At 44.7% G+C, this 19,051-nt stretch overlaps 1 protein-coding gene across 3 annotated transcripts in view; it reads left to right on the top strand.

The window, feature by feature from the left end:
- TASOR2 (transcription activation suppressor family member 2) overlaps positions 1-19,051 on the top strand; it is a 236,780-nt gene that overhangs the window by 198,415 nt on the left and 19,314 nt on the right. For all 3 annotated transcript variants that reach the window (XM_029617192.1, XM_029617191.1, XM_029617193.1), the window contains 3 exons: positions 6,254-6,379; positions 13,889-14,042; positions 14,645-14,750. In XM_029617192.1, coding sequence (XP_029473052.1) covers positions 6,254-6,379; positions 13,889-14,042; positions 14,645-14,750 — 386 coding nt within the window. The remainder of the gene's footprint in view (positions 1-6,253; positions 6,380-13,888; positions 14,043-14,644; positions 14,751-19,051) is intronic.

Raw genomic sequence — 19,051 nt, 5'->3', positions numbered from 1 at the left:
TTATAAAATAAACTAAATAACTGATAAAACACATTGTCTATTAATAAATAAATAAATAAGACAGAGAAAATTTAAGATAAAACAACATAGAATCATGTAGCAAAATGCTTACTTAAAAAGGTGTACCGTAAGCTGCTTTCTGAACATTTGTATTAATTTTCTTGCATATTGCTACCACTAAAGAATTCTAATAAATTGATAAGGCATGACTTCCTTTTGCTAAAACCGTGTTGGCTCTTTCTATATGCCCAGCAATTCTGTTCTTAACTGTAGTTCTTATTTTGCCCGGCATTGACATCAGGCTTACTGCTCTGTAGTTTCCTAGATCACTCCCAGAGCTGGGTACAGTGGCAGGGTTTAATGATATGTTATAGACTAACAGGAGCAGATCTGAAATCTCATATTTTAGTTTTTTTCTGAATTCTGAAGTGAATGCCATCAGTTCCTGGAGATATGCTGCTATTTAGCCTGTAGATTTGCTGTGATTTATTTCAGTTCCTCCGACTCGTCACTTTCAAAAATCAGTTCGTGTGGGTATCTCCCCAATATCCTCTTCAGTAAAGATGCAAGCATGTTTTGGGGTTTTTGAGTTTTTTTGCAATGGTTTTGTCTTCTCTGAGTGCCCCTTTAATCTCCTAGTCATTCAGTGGTCCAACTATAATGCCTTTATAGCCTTCTTGCTTCTGATGTACTTGAAAAAGCTTTTATTAGTTTTTCCCTCTGTGGCAAGCATCTTCTCAAATTCTTTTGTTGACCTGGCTTATTAATGCTTTACATCTACTTTGCCAGTACCTGTGAGGACTTAAAAGCATAAAATGTGCCATGCTGGGTAAGACCCAAGGGTTCATTGAGACCAGCATTCTGACTCTTGACAGTGTCAATCCAGATTAACAGAAATTACGTGGCAGATTCATTCCTTATTGCTCCCTCCCAGGCATAAGCAGTGTTTCCTAGCATGTAGCCAGATGGACTCAGGACCAGTCGGTTATGTGCTGTTCTGCTAGCAGATGGGAGACTGAGTCAGATTTCAAAGCTAACATCACCCTAGATATATCCCTGCAGTGAGCTCAGCTCTTCAGTATCTCTCAGTCTTCTAGCAGATGCGGACACTAGCACAGTGTTAGGAAATTACAGCAAGAAGACACAATTTAATTTAAGAGGAGCCCCACTCTCCTGCGGTGATACCTAAGGGTCCCTCCCCCAGTTGAGAATTCCTGAGGTGATTTCAATATCCCTCAGAGGTGAGGTAGCCGGTCACCCCGGCGTGGACTTAGCCCCTAGAGCGGCTGAAAGGCAGAGGGTGCACATCTGAGCGCGGTGGTGAAAGTAAAGCCCTCTCCTCCCGCAGCTGGAGACCGTCCCTGCACGCGATCGGTAAGCACAGAGACCAGATAAAAGGAAAACTTTAAGGTCTCTGGGGCTTGGAGTGCCGTCCCGATTCCAAATTTCACCCGGCAAGATAAAAGGGAGCATGGATCAGGTTGAGCAGCCTTGGTTGGGCTAGGCCCCGGTCCAGAGCAGGGGGTCCGAACACATGGAGACCCTCAGGGGTGCCATCTTCCCTTCTCGTCCGGCGGTACGCGCGGAGCAGGTCAGTCAGTCAGTGTGCCCAACTTGGGCGCCTTCAGCGTAGACGTGCGCAGAACCGCGCACATAACTACACGCTCAGCCGCGCTTACAGCTACATGCGCGCATTGTACTCACGCGCATAACTATGCGCCCTTTGAAGCACACTACCTGTGCGCCTAGACATAGAGGCAATGGCACCGGCGTCCAAGAAGCCCAGAAGGCACTCTCTTTGCACAGCCTGCCACATCAGAGCCGCACATCCTGAACCGGAGTCCTGCCTGTGTCATCACTGTGAAGAAGCCAAGGGGGGACCAAAGCCTGGTCCCACACTGTCTGAGGATGGGTCCAGAGCCACTACATATGATAGCGCCCCGGATCTGTGCAACTCCGAAATGGCTTCTCCACAAGAGGGCACCTCAGGGGTCCCCTACTCAGACTCCCCCTGGGATTAACATGGACCCAATAACCTCCTGGTTAGAATTTTTCCAAGGGCTGTAAGCCTTCGTTCAGGCGCAATCAGCCCCAGCTGCGACCCGGGTTCAACCCCTGCCGGAAGCACAAGATCCTTCCGGCCCGGCTTGGATGCCTCGAGACATGCCTCGCCTAACCAAGAATTTCCCTGACAGTGACCTGGACACCTCAGATGATGATGGTGGCTCCCTAGAAGAAGGAGAAATCCCTCCAGGCCTGGAACCATACAGAACCATGCTTCGCTTCTTCCACAGGGATGAATTACCAGCCCTTGTTTCCCAGACTCTGAAGACTCTGGGTATTTCAGGTACGGATCCTATTGTGGAACCAAAGAAGAACCCCATCTTGGTGTCCCTTCATAAGGCCTCATGCTATTTCCCAATGTTGGAAGCCATCCAGGAACTGATTGACCTGGAGTGGAATGAGAGGCAGGAAAGCCCTTACCCCTTCAGGTTAAGGCTCATTCTATGAGGGCCCAGGCAGTATCTTGGGCAGAAACCAAGCTGCTGTCGCCTGTCGAGATCTGTCAAGCGGCGACGTGGTCCTCCCTACAAACCTTCTCCAGGTTCTACCGCCTGGATGTTCAAGCCCAAAAAGACGCAGCCTTCGCAAGGGCAGTACTAAGTGGGCCACGGGCAGCCTCCCGCCCTGTCCAGGAGTAGCGTTTGTACATCCCACTGGTCCTGAGTCCATCTGGCTACACGCTAGGAAATGGAGAAATTACTTACCTGATAATTTAGTTTTCCTTAGTGTAGACAGATGGACTCAGCATCCCGCCCACGGCTGCCCCAGAGAAGGAGACCCTCGGGAAGCGAAACTCGAGGTTAAGCAAATACGGATAAGCTGTTGCCTACCCCAGTTCAAGACACCTGCAGTTTACCCGGTGTCGGCGTTAATTGGTTGAGTGCACTGGCGGTCTCCAGTTTTTTTAAATCTGTTGAATCAGTTCAATCAAGTTTAATCAGTTTTAATCAAGTTATTTAAGGAAAGATATATCCACAATGGCTTTTCGAAGAGAATACTGAAGAGCTGAGCTCACTGCAGGGGTATATCTAGGGTGATGTCAGCTTTGAAATTTGACTCCGTCTCCCATCTGCTGGCAAGGGAGCATAACCAACTGGTCCTGAGTTCATCTGTCTACACCAAGGAAAACAAAATTATCAGAAAGTAATTTCGCCAGTTTTCTCAGTCTACCTGGCTAATAATTGTTTATGGACTTCTCTTCCAGAAACTGGTCCAAATCGTCTTTAAACCCAGCTGTGCTAGATGCCTTGACCACTCCCCTTGGCAACTAATACTTTCTCCAATTTATTTTGAATCTGCTACCAGATAGTTTAATGGGGTGCGCACTAGACACTATATGGAAGGGTTAATAGCTGTTTCCTATTTACCTGTTCCATCCCCCTCATGATTTTATAAACCTCTAGCATCATCTAAACTTCTGAGCAGCTCACAATAAAACATACATATTAGTTACAACTTACAACAAATATAAAATGTAAATGAGAGTAAAAAAAAAATCACAATAAAATAAAACAATAACATTAAATATATTCGAACACTTGCTTCTGCCATCAATGCTTTGATAAAATTATTAAAAGTGCCAGTTCAAAGCTTCAAGCTGCCAAAAAATCAAATAGAATGTTAGGGATTATTTGGAAAGGCATAGAGAACAGAACCGAGAGTAAAGTAATGTCTTTGTATTGTATTGTGTGCTCAAGAAAGGTAAAGTGGAACTACATAAGGTACAGAGACGTCTGATTAAAATGATAAAGGGGATGGAACAGCTCTCCTGTGAGGAAAGTCTAAACCAATTAGGGCTCTTTAGCTTGGAGAAGAGATGACTTGGAGAGGATATGATAAAGGTTTATAAAATTACCAGTGGGGTAGAACAGGTACATAGGGGATGATTATTTCCCCTTTAAATAGTGGTAAGACTGGGAGACATGCAAAGAAACTAACAGCAGATTTAAAACAAATTGGAGAACTATTTTTTGATTCTATACAGTCAAGCTATAGAATTTGTTGCCAAGAGGATGTGGTGAAAGCTGTTAGAGTAGCTGGGTTTAAAAGAGAGTCAGACAAGTTCCAGGATGAAAAGTTCATAAATAATTAGCCAGGTAGACTTGGGAATGCTACCACTTGTTTCCTGGGCATGAGCAACAAGAAGTGGATCCACTCTCCAGGATCTACCGCATACTTGTAACCTGGATTGGCCGCTGTTGGAGGTGGGATGCTGTGTGCGATAGACTTTTTTTCTGACGCATCTTATGTCATTTCTTCTTTGTTTTTTCAACCTGGCATTTTCCTCCTGCTCTTTTGGGCTTTCAGCTCATTTTGAACTGGGAGCTGGGATCCGCCTAGTCTGGTTACAGCAGAGAGAGTCCTGGGCTGGGAGTTGGGGGGGCATGGGCCTAAATCTGGCTATTAGGTGTCACTGTTGCATGATGACTGGGTCTGTCTTTCCCTCTGGGCTGAGAATGCAGCATCCCCAGCCAAACCGAACCCAAGTTCCTGCACATGGCGGTGTGCAGGTCTGCTGCACAGCCACAAAGCTGGCCCGTCGTGCCTTCTTTAATGTTCATATTCAGTAAAATATGTAAAGACTTGCTTCTTGCTTCAGTTTCATCCTACTTCAGTTTCTTTCCTTGCCTATTTAACTTGTCGTTTAGGGTCACACACCCCATTGATTTTAAAGCTGTCCTGCCTTTGTTTGTTACAGCTGGCAAAGAGTTTTGCCAGTGCTGCTGTTTTTATATATCAAGAGCAGAAAGACTCATCTGATGTCATATGGTCAAATCTTATAATTTACTTGATAATGCATTATGCCTGCTATTAGCATTCTGTCAATAACAAATAGTGTTAATAGCCTGCTAGAGCTCATGACTGAAGGAATAACCTTAAATGTTTCACATAAGAACATAAGAAATTGCCTTACTGGGTCAGACCAAGGGTCCATCAAGCCCAGCATCCTGTTTCCAACAGTGGACAATCCAGGCTATAAGAACCTGGCAATTACCCAAACACCAAGAAGATCCCATGCTACTGATGCCAGTAATAGCAGAGGCCATTCCCTAAGTAAACTTGATTAATAGCAATTAATGGACTTCTCCTCCAAGAACTTATCCAAACTTTTTCCAAACCCAGCTACACTAACTGCACTAACCACATCCTCTGGCAACAAATTCCACAGCTTAATTGTGCGTTGAGTGAAAGAAATTTCTCAGATTAGTCTTAAATGTGCTACTTACTAACTTCATGGAGTGCCCCCTAGTCCTCCTATTATCCGAAAGTTTAAATAACCAATTCACATCTACTCATTCAAGACCTCTCATGATTTTAAAGACCTTATCATACATCCCCCCTCAGCCGTCTCTTCTCCAAGCTGAACAACCCTAACCTCTTCAGCCTTTCCTCATAGGGGAGCTGTTCCATTCCCCTTATGATTTTGGTTGCCTTTCTCTGTACCTTCCCCATCGCAGCTATATTTTTTTGAGATGCAGTGACCACCATAGAGCAATAGAGGCATTATGACATTTTCCGTTTTATTAACCATTCCCGTCCTAATAATTCCTAACATTCTGTTTGCTTTTTTGACTGCTGCAGCACACTGAGCCGACGATTTTAAAGTATTATCCACTATGATGCCTAGATCTCTTTCCTGGGTGGTAGCTCCTAATATGGAACCTAACATCGTGTAACTACAGCAAGGGTTATTTTTCCCTATATGCATCACCTTGCACTTATCCACATTAAATTTCATCTGGCATTTGGATGCCCAATCTTCCAGTCTCGCAAGGTCCTCCTATAATGTATCACAATCTGCCTGTGATTTAACTACTCTGAATAATTTTGTATCATCTGCAAATTTGATAACCTCACTCATCGTATTCCTTTCCAGATCATTTATAAATATATTGAAAAGCACTGGTCCAAGTACAGATCCCTGAGGCACTCCACTGTTTACCCTTTTCCACTGAGAAAATTGACCATTTAATCCTACTCTCTGTTTCCTGTCTCTGTTTAACCTTGATTGGGCTCTGGATTCATCCATCTTGTGTTGCTTGAGGGTCTGCCACTGAGGGTATAGCAGCAAGGGCTCTCCGCCAGCTATGCAGGTCACTCAAATTTAGGACTAGCACATACTGGGATGTTGGGCCACATTGTATGGGAGACATTAATGCTGTGTTTTGCTGTAACTCCTCCTTTTTAGAACCTGCTGAAACGGAAGGGTCATACCGAAATGGAAATTCTGCCCTTCTGCCAGGCTGAACATCTGGAGGAGGATACGCTGATCATTGTCATTAGAAATGAGGACATCTCATTGCATGTCCATGAGGTGGGTGCAAATAACCTTCTCTGGCCAAGCACAGCAAAGGTTTGTGACTATTTTTAAAAGTCAGCTCTTACTGTCATGGTGCTGAAAAATGTAACGTAGCTAACAATATCATAATTTGCATTTGTGCATTTGTTTTTTAAATAAGTATGGTATAATTAGTCTGGGGAGTTTTTTGTGTTTGTTTTTTTTGTTTGTTTTTTTTTAAGTTCTTAACTTTCAAAAATTAAATGACCAGGTAGGCAGTTGTCAGTTTAGAGACCTGTACTTGCTGTATTTCATGATAGCAGTTGCCAGTTCTGTATGTTAACTAGCACGTACCACCTTTGCCCACTGCTGTTCTTCTACTCCCACCCCAGGATTTCCACATTAGAAGGTCACCTGCGTTGTGCCAGGCTTTACACTTCAGAAGCTATTGTCTATTCTCCAATGACAAGCAGGATGGAGCCCCAATACGGAAAACTTATGTCAAAGTTTCTAGAACTTTGACTTGGCACACTGAGCATGCTCAGTATGCCCTATACCACACGTCCACATGGGATCCTTCTCCAGTCTCTCTTTTTCCGTGGAGCTTCAGCATTGCAGTTTGTCAGCTCTAATCTGGGCCTTTTTGGCCTAGTTTTGGAAAACTTTCTCTTTTCACGTTTTGCGTTTTTTTTTTACATTCGATGCCGGGTTCCTCTCAGTCCATCCCTGATAGTATTCCTAGTCAGGTTTTCGTTTATCAGTAAGTTTCCTTTTGTGGTCGATTCCCCCGCAGCAGTGATACCTTGGTGCCCGCCGGCTATTGACTCCTGCCACCATAGATTTTGACTTTGCGTCCCTTTTATTTCAACCTGTCATGCCACGTCTGATTTTCAGTGATGCCCTCTGTGCTCAAGGATTATATCCATTACGAACCCCCATGAAATGTATCCCCTTCCTGGGGGCATCGCATGATGTCCGAGATTGCCGCTTAGGCACACAGATGACCCGTAAGGGACGTAGACTTTGACTCAACAAGGTGTAACAGCTCTTCGAATCTAGGAAGACCAAGCCACTGGCATTGGCAGCAATGGCATCTATGGACCTCTGAGCCACACCAGTGGACACCACACCATGGCCATCGGCAGAACCGTTAGTGGATAGGGGTGCCAGAGCCCAACCACTTTTAATCTCCTCTAGGCCGAGGACATCTGGTTCCTTGTCATCGGCTTTGGCACCAGGGAAGGACCGGGCCAAGCGTCAAGGAAAGCTGAAGAAGCATCGGCACCGGTCTTCGTCGATACATGGTGCCAGGCATGGGGATGCAGTGGCACATGCTGTGATGTCCCTGAAGTGACCCCGTGGTGAGGAGCATCAGTTATCCATTGGTGCCGGGTTCTGCGACGGTCTCTACTGGTTCTGAATCCAATCACCGATCTGCTTCAAGGGTCTGAAGAGGATCTGGTCACCCCCCTCCTTCCTCCCAGTTTGTGTTGGCCGCAGCAACATTCAAGGATGAACTGGTACGCAGAGTCCAGCTGGCGGTGGAACAGGCGATGCATGGCATTGTTCCTGTGGCACCGACGGCACCGGAACCGGTCCCATTCATCCTGGAATCACTGCTGGAGAAGCTTAATGCACTCATAGGTGCATTACCAATCCAACTGGTGTCTGTTCCCCGAACTGCATCTGTGCCTGTCGGAGCACCTCAGCCTCCCCCTACCGATACAGTGGTCGTTGCCAGTTCCTCGGAGGAGGAAGCTCCACCCAAGTGGGCAAAGACGCCGAGGCCTGTATCCCCCTATCAAACTTTGCCTGTGCCTGCACCTCTGGATGAAGGCCGAGAGCCTAGGGCTCCATTCCCTGTTGCTTACAATGAGGAAGAGGGTCCCTATGATCCCTGGAGGGATGACACCATAGAGTCATCCTCCGAGGGCTGAGGCAGTGTTCCCTCTAAGCTGTGCGTGCGCACACGGCCCGGGAAGGCCGCACACATGGTACAAAGTTTAGCGCACAGAGTTTTTAATCCTAGAGTTTTTCCAAAAACTAGGCAAATTATTAGGCATAAAATCATTACACTTGCACAGCAATGATGGGAGACAACTAACGTGCACTACATAATGTCTGTGCCACTCTGTGGGTTAAGAGAACTGACTAATCTCTACACAGTCCATAGTATTGGTTTAAACACTTGCTCCAAAGTTTCTGTAACCCAGGTGAATTTACGCCTAAGTGCACACACTGATGCAGATCTCTGACAGAGGCCAGGATGCCACCTGTTACCTAGAACTGACTGCTAGCCTGCTAGGTCATTAATGGGATGAGGTCAGGGAGAATTCATACTCCCAACCTCCAAAGGCATAGCTGCAGCGGTTCAGGGTACAGCGACACAGTGTGGATAGGAGGGATGCTAGCTTTGCTAGGCTACACAATACACATGCGTACAAGAATCTGTGCTCTGCGTCAGCAGCTAGATGATTGAGTATATATGACGCCATGTGGTAATATAAATCATTTATAAAGAACATTAGAAAAAGATAGTGTCAACTGGTTAAGTTTAAATAAGTTGATAATATTTAAGTTAATTACAATTAAGATAATAAGATTTGAACGCATAAAACCAAAATGAGTAAAGGTGTTTAAACGCAAGAGAAACAGCTACATCATTTAAATCCGAATGGCTAGATGATACTGTTAAACCTAGTACCATGAAGTCGCATGGCCTAACTCGTGTAGCCCTGCGCAAAAGTTTTTCGTATGACGAAGATAAAGAAGTCATTTGTTTTATCTGCGCTGAAGCGAAAGCTATAGGAGAGTTTTCTATGGGTAAAAGTTGGAACGAGGTCTGGAAACTGGATTTCCTCAAAAGACAACTAGTAAGTAAATCTCACATTGACAGTGTAACAAAATTGAAAAATATGAATCCACTATTTTGCGGTGGGTTGAAGAACCTGTTACTAGAAACTCCAGAAGACAAGCAAAGGAGGCAAATCGTTGTAGAATGGAAGCGTTCAAATCCAGATGAGATAAAGGTCCTGATTGACAGCGTCTTGCTAGCCATCAAATTGAACTCCTCTATGCTGGCTGTTATAGATATAAATGAACACATGGTCAAATTTGTAAAGCTGCCAGATAATTGGAGAAGTAAAAATTACGCATTTGAATTTCTTGAAGTCATCAACAGCGTTGTTCAAAATGATATAATGCAAGAAATTTCTTCGGCATTGTTCCACACTTTAACAGTTGATGAAAACACTGACATATCTTTGACCAAATGCTTGCTTATTTATTTATTTATTTATTCGTTTTTATATACCGTCATTCGGTTTAGCCATCACAATGGTTTACAGAATCAAAACAACAATCAGATAAATTATACATAATTGCAAAAGAAGAAAACAATAACAATAGTGAAATGATAGGTAGAGGGGGATGGTGGGGTGAAAGAGGGGGAGAAGGGAAAGATGTAAAAAAGGAAAGTAACAAAAATAGTATTAATTCATCTTAAAGGAGGGCTTCATATTAAATTTCTGAAATTGTAATACTTAAGGTTGATGCCAGTTGTAGTTACTGTTTTTTCTTGTTTGGGTTTGAATGGTTGAATTGATTGTAGAAGGATTGTTGTTAAAGATGATCATTGATGTAGACTGTATGGAAGAGGAAAGTTTTTAGGTCCTTCTTGAACTTTTTGATGTTAGATTGAGTTCTTAAATAAGGCGGTAGAGAGTTCCATTTTTTTGGGATAAATGCTTAATACTTTACTTTAAGTATCGGCCTAGCAATGCTTTGGATTACAAAGTATCATTTGGTGGCATTTTGCGATTAGAACATTGTAATGCTGCTTTAATCGTATCTGCCATCAAACTCTTTTATACAGCAAACAAGCTTGATTTAAGGAAGATGGTTATGTTTACATCAGACGGAGCCTCTGTTATGTTAGGAAGAAAAAATGGAGTAGTAGCACAGTTGAAAAAAGAAATCCCACACCTAACTCAGCAACACTGTGCAGCACATCGTGAAGATTTAGGAATAACTGATACATGGAAAGAAGTCAAACTGATGCAAGACATTGAAACTCTTATCAGAACTGTGTACTCGATGTTTAGTAGATCTATTTCGAAAAGAGTTAAATGTCAAGAAATCGTTGACGCCTCAGAGCATGATTGAGTGGTATTCAGACTTTTAAATGTATTTATTTATTTAGATTTATTATATTCCACTTTTCACAGCGCTTCAAAGTGGATTACATTCAGGTGCTGTAGGTATTTCCCTATCCCCAGAGGGCTCACAATCTAAGTTTGTACCTGAGGCAATGGAGGGTAAAGTGACTTGCCCAAGATCACAAGGAGCGACAGCAGGATCACAAGGAGCGACAGCAGGACTCGAACCCTGGTCTCCTGGTTTGTAGCCCACTGTTCTAACCACTAGGCTACTCCTCCACAATGAAGTGCGATGGCTGTCGAGGCATTTTGCTGTGCAAGCTATAGTTCGAAACTATGCTGTTTTGTTACAATATTTCAAGGAAGAGCGGGGAAAAGACCCAATTGCCAAATACTGTTTCAAGAAGCTGAGCACTTCTGAGTTTAGGGTAGCTCTGGAAATTTTGAATGATGTTCTATCAGATTTGGCTTCGTTGTCTCTTCTTCTTCAGAAGAAGAGTTTAACAACTCTAGAAGCTCACCATCTAGGTCGAGGCAAACTGAATAAGATCAGAAGTCAATATATCGGTTATTTACTCTTTCGGTTATTTACTCTTTCGGATAGTAGAAAGACTAGGGGACACTCCATGAAGTTAGCATGGGGCACATTTAAAACTAATCGGAGAAAGTTCTTTTTTACTCAACGCACAATTAAACTCTGGAATTTGTTGCCAGAGAATGTGGTTAGTGCAGTTAGTATAGCTGTGTTTAAAAAGGATTGGATAAGTTCTTGGAGGAGAAGTCCATTACCTGCTATTAAGTTCACTTAGAGAATAGCCACTGCCATTAGCAATGGTTACATGGAATAGACTTAGTTTTTGGGTACTTGCCAGGTTCTTATGGCCTGGATTGGCCACTGTTGGAAACAGGATGCTGGGCTTGATGGACCCTTGGTCTGACCCAGTATGGCATTTTCTTATGTTCTTATAACAAGCTCACCTCAGAGGAGTCAAAGTGTTAAAGCACTATTACAAGTACCAACCAATAGTGCAGTCGACACAAGCTCACTGATCACATTTATCAATCTCTTGTGTGTCCATCTGGATGAAAGGTTTCCAGAAGAGGAAGTACAGGCATGGGCTGCATTTGATATTGAGTCACTTGTCAATTATGACTTCGATTTCGGAACTGATAACATAAAATCACTTTGTGCTCAATATAAAGAGTTTCTGCCTGAGGAGTTAACAATAGTTGATCAATACAACGTCTTCAAATTCGTTGTTGCTGAGAAAATCAAAGACAAAGTTGTTTCAAATTTGTCATCTATGTTGTCATTTGTAACTCAAAATGAACAATTCAAAGACCTCGCTGTGTTGATGGATATTGGAGAAACATTCATGGCATCTAGTGTAGACTGTGAATGTGGCTTCAGTTTAATGAGCGCTACGAAAACCAAATCGTGGAATCTATTACAGACGGAGCATTTGGATATGATCGTGCGTGTGAAGAGCTATTAACTAGATGGTGGAAATATAGATCTTGACAGAATCTATAACGAATGGACAAATGTCAAAGACCACGGGGAACAAATGTAAATATTATAGACTGTGAAGTTGTGAACTGAGTTATGAGGCGCAGTCGCCCAGTATATATGGTATAAAACAAATAAACTGTTACGCTTTCTACTTGCTATACCTTAGTAACCTCTTTAGTTAAGAAGTATATAAACATGTTAACATTTCACTTGGTCTTCACTTCTTTTTTAACTCCAGTAGGCTGAGTTGTATGTTTGGACACACAACATTAAGTTAAGTTTCGGAAAAGTTGCACACAACAAAATATTTGCGCACATAGCATGTAGGAAATTAGAGGGAACCTTGCTCTAAGAGTCTCCCTTTAGAACCTTCTCCTCCGGAAGCGTGAAGGCAAGTCTTTGCCTTAGGACTTAACCTTCATAGGGTTTGTGAGGGTGATGGTGGAAGCCATCCCATTTCAGTTACAGAGGAAGATGCCAGGAACAAAATGCTTGAGATCCTCCAGTTCGTGGAGCCTCCTAAGGAGATTGTGGTGATCTCGGTACATGATATCCTTAAGGAGTTGCTGCTGAGGATATGGGAACAGCCCCTCACAGTGCCTGCCGTTAAAAAGAAGGCTGCCGGATTAAATAATCATCAGCTGCCCCACCAGTTGGTGGTCGAATCCACTCTCAAGAGAGCCAAGCATTCTCAGACCCATTCCTTGGTGCCCCCTGGGGAAGGACCATAGAGCAATGGACGCTCTTGGGAGGAAAGTGTTTTAGGGGGGCATGCTCATTGCCCGCATAGCTTCCTATCAGCTCCACATGAGCCAGTACTCGTGGGACATCTGGAAGCAGATGCAGGAGGTGGCCGAGCAGCTGCCTCAACAGCAGCAGGACACCCTCATGTCTCTGGTGCATAAAGGCCTAGAGTGCGGAAAACATGAGGTCTGAGCGACTTATGCTTTCGAGATCAGTATTGAGGGTCTCTGCAGCAGGAATCATCACAGCTCTGGGACCACCATGAAACCCTTCAACACCTCTCCGCCAGCACTCTGAACCTGTCCTCCTGTAGGAGGTCGGCAAGATTGGGGCAGAGGAAGTACTATCCTCCGCTCCCTCACTCCCATCAACAGCATCAGGGCTTCTGCGGCCGTCCCAGGCAGCAGAGAGCCCCTATGCTCCACTTGGCGCCTCAGTCAACTCCAGGTTTGCATCAGAGTCATCCTGTCCCTTCGGGACTTGTCTGGGTGGTGGGTACTTTCAAATCAGAGATGGGGGATCTCTTTTTGAAGTCTCCCTACCCAAATTGTTCTTACCATGGATGTCTGCTCAGGAAAACTGTTGTCAAATCAACTTCCTGGAGCTTCGGGCGATCAAGTACATGCTATGGGCTTTCAGAGATCAGCTGTCCAACAAAGTTGTCCTCATCCAAACCGACAACCAGGTAGAGATGCGGTTTGTCAACAAAATAGGTAGGTATGGGTTTGTACCTCCTGTGCAGGAAGCTGTCCAGATCTGGTCATGTGCCCTATCCCACAGGATGGTGCTCAGGGCCATGTATCTGGCTGCAGGGATCTTCTGAAGGTTAACATAATCAATGACAGATAAAAACCAAAGGGTCCATCTAGGCTGCCCAGCAAGGTAATCCAAGGGTAATTACATTTATGTAAAGGGCAGCTTCTACTGAATAGTGAAAAGTTGATGCAAAATCTCAGCACGCTGTGAGCATTCAAGCAGCCAGCTATCCAGGACTTTGCGCCTTTCTGCCCCTGTAAGGAAATTGTAATGTGTGTGCCTTTTCAAACCACCTTTTAGCACTGTGCCCAGCGCTGCAGTATGGCCATAGATATTTTTGGGCTGCTGCCGGCTCACCTTGCTTTCTTTCTCCAGATCCCTCATTTGCTGCGACTGAAGCTCCTTCCCAACGTCATCTTTGCCGGGGTGGACAGCCCTGAGGATGTGATGAATTACACTTACCAGGGGCTTTTTCAGTCGGGAGGCTTTGTGGTCTCGGAGGACACAGTATTGGAAACTGTAACAGTAGGTTAGTAAATCCTGTTTTAATTAATGACGTGATTGGGTGGTGTGCAAGCTAACGAAGCCCGATAAGGGCTTCTGAGCACTTTTTTCCTAGCTTCCGGATGTGAATTCTGTGTGTCTCCCACTTCCCCCTATAACGATCAAATGGTGGGACACAGCTTAATCAGACTAGGTTGTCGGTGGGACATGAGAACATTTTAATTTTCAAACTTGGGGGTGGGGCATAGTTAGGGCTTTCTGCCTTAAGAAATGCATTGGGACTCGAACTGTGTGGCATAAGAGAGTGTTGCAGCTTCTGCTTGCTATTTATAAGGTATTGGTACTTCAGTAACGTAGCAGTGAGGGACAAAGCTTGGAACAAAATAATTGTGCAGAATAGCTTACAGAATGGCAGGAAGAATCCAGGTGCCGTGAAGGTTACAGAAGGATCCCAGCATGATGTGCAGGGCAGCTCCCTGTCCGCGTGACTCCCGCTCAGCCGATTCCCCTGATCTCCCGGAGGTAGCCGTAGCATAAATAAACATGAGAACGTGCGTTCCTCTGCATGCATGGTCTGTGATTCGAGTGTTTTCTACCTTGCCACTTGTAACCTTCTTCTCTCCACAGGTCAACTGAAGGAGGTGGTGAAGGTGCTGGAAAAACTGAATGAGACTGGAAGGTGGAAATGGTTAATTCATTACAAAGAGGACAAGAAACTAAAAGAGGATAGGAGGTAATGGTTCAGTCTGCCTGAGAGCTTGGGTTGTACCATTAGGCTGGTGGGCGGCTAATTGGAAGCCTTTCTTTAAAAAGCTCAGTGGCCCAGTGTCTGCTCTGCTCCTGCTCCTGGCCCTGCTGGAGACAAGAGTTTGGTGCCTGGCCATGTCATGTTCTGCTCTTGGCCTTGCCAGTCATTTTTTGTTTGTTTTGTTTTTTTCTTTATCATTTACTTTCTTTTATTGAATGCTCAATGACAAAAGAGTAAGTACATCAATGTGTCATCACAAGGTCCTGAACATGACAAATACAGGAATATCATAACATTCACTAGGCAACTTATATACTCCTAACAATTTTGAAACAGCTTACAGATATCCCACACAACTATCTCTATAACCCCCCACCTGCCCCTCTCAGTATGTATGACGGAGCACATATAGGAGTAGAGCTCAAATCGGGGACTTCCTTTGTTGTGCTTAACCATTGAGATTTGGGTTGCCAAGTTTTCCCAAATCTCAACAGGGTGTCATGCTTAATAACTGTGAGTTTCTCCATTTAATACACCCTCTCTAAATGGGAGCAAATTGGATGCCAATGGTGGGGCAGCAGTTCTACGCCATCTCCGAGCAGTTTTACAATTGGTAACCGTAGCAAACTGTCGTAAAAGTTGATATTGCTCATCTGTTAATTGGGAATCATTAATGTGTGTATTAAGTCCACCTGTGGTTAGATTCTGTGCAGTCACGTAAGAGTTAGGTACCATCTGTACACCATGTTATGCCCGTTCTTCATTATTTGTGCAGATACCGAGCTCTCTTTTGGGGCCAGAAAACACTATTTCTGTTCGGTTTCCTTCTACGGTTTTCCCAAATCTTTCTCCCATGCCCATACATGAGCTGGCTTGAATTTTAAGACTGCATTCGGCAGAGCATACATTTTCGAGATGGACCTCACAAACTTATCTGCCTGATCACAGTATCCTTCAATGTCTTTCCTTTCCCGAACTCCACCCTATTCTCTTCTGACTAATATAATGCGCTAATTGGACGTACGGGAATCGATCTCTATCCACTAACAAAGATCTCTTCCGTTATATATCAAAGGAAAACTGTGTTGCTCCAATCTCACCACCCCTAGGAATATCCCGATCTTTTCCCAATGGATAAAAACTGACACCCCCTCCATCATCCTCGGAGATTTTAATCTCCACGTTGACTCTCTCCCCCCCACTGCATCCTGCGACACCTTCATTCAATCCCTCCTTGCCATAGGCTTCCGACAAATCATAGTAACCCCAACCCACAAAGCTGGCCATACGCTAGACCTGATGTTTATCAACTCTAGCTTCCAAACCACCACCACACCCACCTGCACCCCAGTGCCCTGGTCCGACCACTGCCTCATTGAAAGCCGACTCTCTGCCATGAGACCTCTTCCTAGTAACCATACACATCACACTACCATAATTTCCAGAAAAACTTGCCCCAGCGACAAACTTACAGATGCATTAGCCTCGTCCTTACCAAACCTAATCTGCTCTGACCCCGACACAGCCTTAGCGTCCTGGAATAGCCTTACAGAAGACATAGCCAATAAACTATGCCCCCTCTCTAAACGAGTCATAAACACCTCTGCGAAACCCTCCAAGCCCTGGTACACCCAAGAGCTAAAAATCCTAAAAAATAATCTCAGACAGAAAGAGAGAATATGGCGCAAGGACCCTACCCCGCAACACTCCTCTAGCTACAAAACAGCATTACACGAATACAGACTATCTACACTCAAACACAAACGTGACTTCTACTCAAAAAAAATCCATGACTATAAATTCAACCCCAAAGTGCTTTTCTCCTATGTCGCCAGCCTCACCACCCCCATCCCTCCTACCATACCAGACTCTGAGGCAGCCGCCAAATGTGAGGAACTGGCCATCTACTTCCAGAGTAAAATCGCCAACCTCCTCTCCAGATTTCCGTTCTCCAATCTCTGTGCCCCCACCACCCTTACTCCTATCCCCGCCTCATCCCAACCCACAATGGCCATTCTTGACTTCACTTCCTCTAAGGAAATCATTAGCCTCCTTCGTAAACTTAAGCCAGCTTCTCACCCTAGCGACACCATCCCCACCAAAGCGCTAATAGCCATCCCAAACAGCATAGCTAGAGCCATAGCAGACATTATCAACTGCTCCCTCACCCATGGGATGGTCCCAGACTCACTTAAGCACGCTGTCGTCAAACCCCTTCTTAAAAAACCCTCCCTAGACCCTAAAGACCCCTCCAATTTCCGCCCCATCTCCAACCTCCCTCTTATTTCCAAGCTAATGGAAAAAGTTGTTAATTCGCAACTCATGGATTACCTTGAAGATCACGCTATCCTCCATGTTTCCCAATTTGGCTTCAGAAAACATTTTAATACCGAATCCCTACTCCTCTCCCTAGCCGACTACCTCCTCAGAGGTCTGGGCCAAGGCCACAGCTACCTCCTTGCCCTCCTTGACATTTCGGCGGCTTTTGATACCATCAGCCACCACCGCCTCCTGACACGGCTAGAAAGCATCGGCATCTCAGGAATAGCTCTCGCCTGGTTCAAATCCTATCTTTCAAACAGAAAGTTCTCTGTCAAAATTGGAAACAACCTCTCTGCTTCACACCCTTTACAACAAGGAGTCCCGCAAGGCTCATCTCTTTCCTCAACCCTCTTCAATATTTATATCACCCCCCTCTGCCAGCTCCTCACTGACCTTAAACTCAAATTCTATCTCTATGCTGATGATGTTCAGATCATCATTCCCATTCATAGCTCTATATCTGACGCCCTGGAGCACTGGGAAAATTGCCTTGCAGCCATCAACTCCCTCCTCACCAACCTTCAGCTTGCCCTCAACGCAAACAAAACGGAACTCCTCCACATCTCCTCGCAACCGCCTGACCTCATACCTAATGACCCTAAACTTAACCTCCTCTCAGGTCAACCAGCTGTTAGGGACCTCGGAGTTCTCCTTGATCCCAACCTTAGCATGAAACCACAAATCAAATCTATCCTCAAAGCAGGCTTCTTCAAACTCAACGTTCTTAAGAAACTCCGACCCCTGCTGTACACCCAAGATCTCCGCACAGTGATCCAAGCCACCCTTACCTCCAAACTGGACTATTGTAATGCCCTCCTCCTAGGGCTCCCCTTATCTTCAATAAAACCCCTTCAACTTTTGCAAAACGCCACTGCAAGGCTCATTACCAACACACGCATACACGAACATATTACCCCTGTCCTCAAGGATCTACATTGGCTTCCCATCCTTTTCCGTATACACTACAAGACCCTGACCATAGTACACAAATCTATCCACACACACAACTCCAACTGGCTTGACCTCCCTTTCACTGCGCCCCTGTCCTCCCGAGCCACCAGATCTGCCAACAAAGGTAATCTACATGTACCGTCCTTGAAGGCAGCTCATCTCTCATCCACCCGTGACCGCTCCATATCCATTGCCGGCCCCGCCCTCTGGAACTCCCTACCCGTCCACTTGCGCCTTGAACCCTGCGCCATCAAATTCAAAAAGAAACTAAAAACATTCCTGTTCAACCAAGCCTACACAGAATAGACCCTCCCTTCCCTCTATTGCTCATACCCCCTAGGTGACCGCCCTTTTCCTTATATTAAGGAATCTAATCACAATGTACATTGTTGTCTTCTTGTTATGACCTCTTGTTGATTTCTTGTTGTTTAATCTATTTTCCCTACTGCTCTAGGTTAACCCCCTGCCCAGTTCGCCTCCCCTGTTGAAATGTACTTCTAAATCTTTTGTTAATATGTGAACCGGTATGATGTCCCCACTAATACCGGTATATAAAAGTTTCTAAATAAATAAATAAGGGAAAAACCTTACTATATAAGAACATAGTACGATGATAAGTCTTTCCCCTACTATTAGCGGTCTCTGCTTCCTCCACACTGCCAGTGTTGACCTAGAAAAAGGTGAAAGATCTCTCCCCATCCACACACTTATTTCCATCTCCTAACTGAACCCAAAGCTTAGAGCTTCCCACTATATGCCAATCGATTATCACTTGCAGCTGATGCCGCATAGTACCACAACAAGCCCCCTCTCTTGCTTTATTTAAAAATAGCACTCCCCTTGCTACTCTAGGCGGTCTCCGCTTCCAAGTGAAGGTGAAAATCTTTTTCTGCCAGGATTTCTAAAGCTGATCTGACGCCACAGCTGGGAGCATCTGGAAGAAGTAGCATACCCTGGGCAGCACATTTATTTTAATGATTGATATTCTCCCCAACCACAACAAACCCATTCTA

The sequence above is a fragment of the Rhinatrema bivittatum genome, chromosome 9 (genome assembly GCF_901001135.1).
Source record: "Rhinatrema bivittatum chromosome 9, aRhiBiv1.1, whole genome shotgun sequence".
NCBI lineage: Eukaryota > Metazoa > Chordata > Amphibia > Gymnophiona > Rhinatrematidae > Rhinatrema > Rhinatrema bivittatum.
The sequence above is the reverse complement of the archived record's forward strand: the minus strand, read 5'-3'. Positions and strand labels throughout refer to the sequence as shown.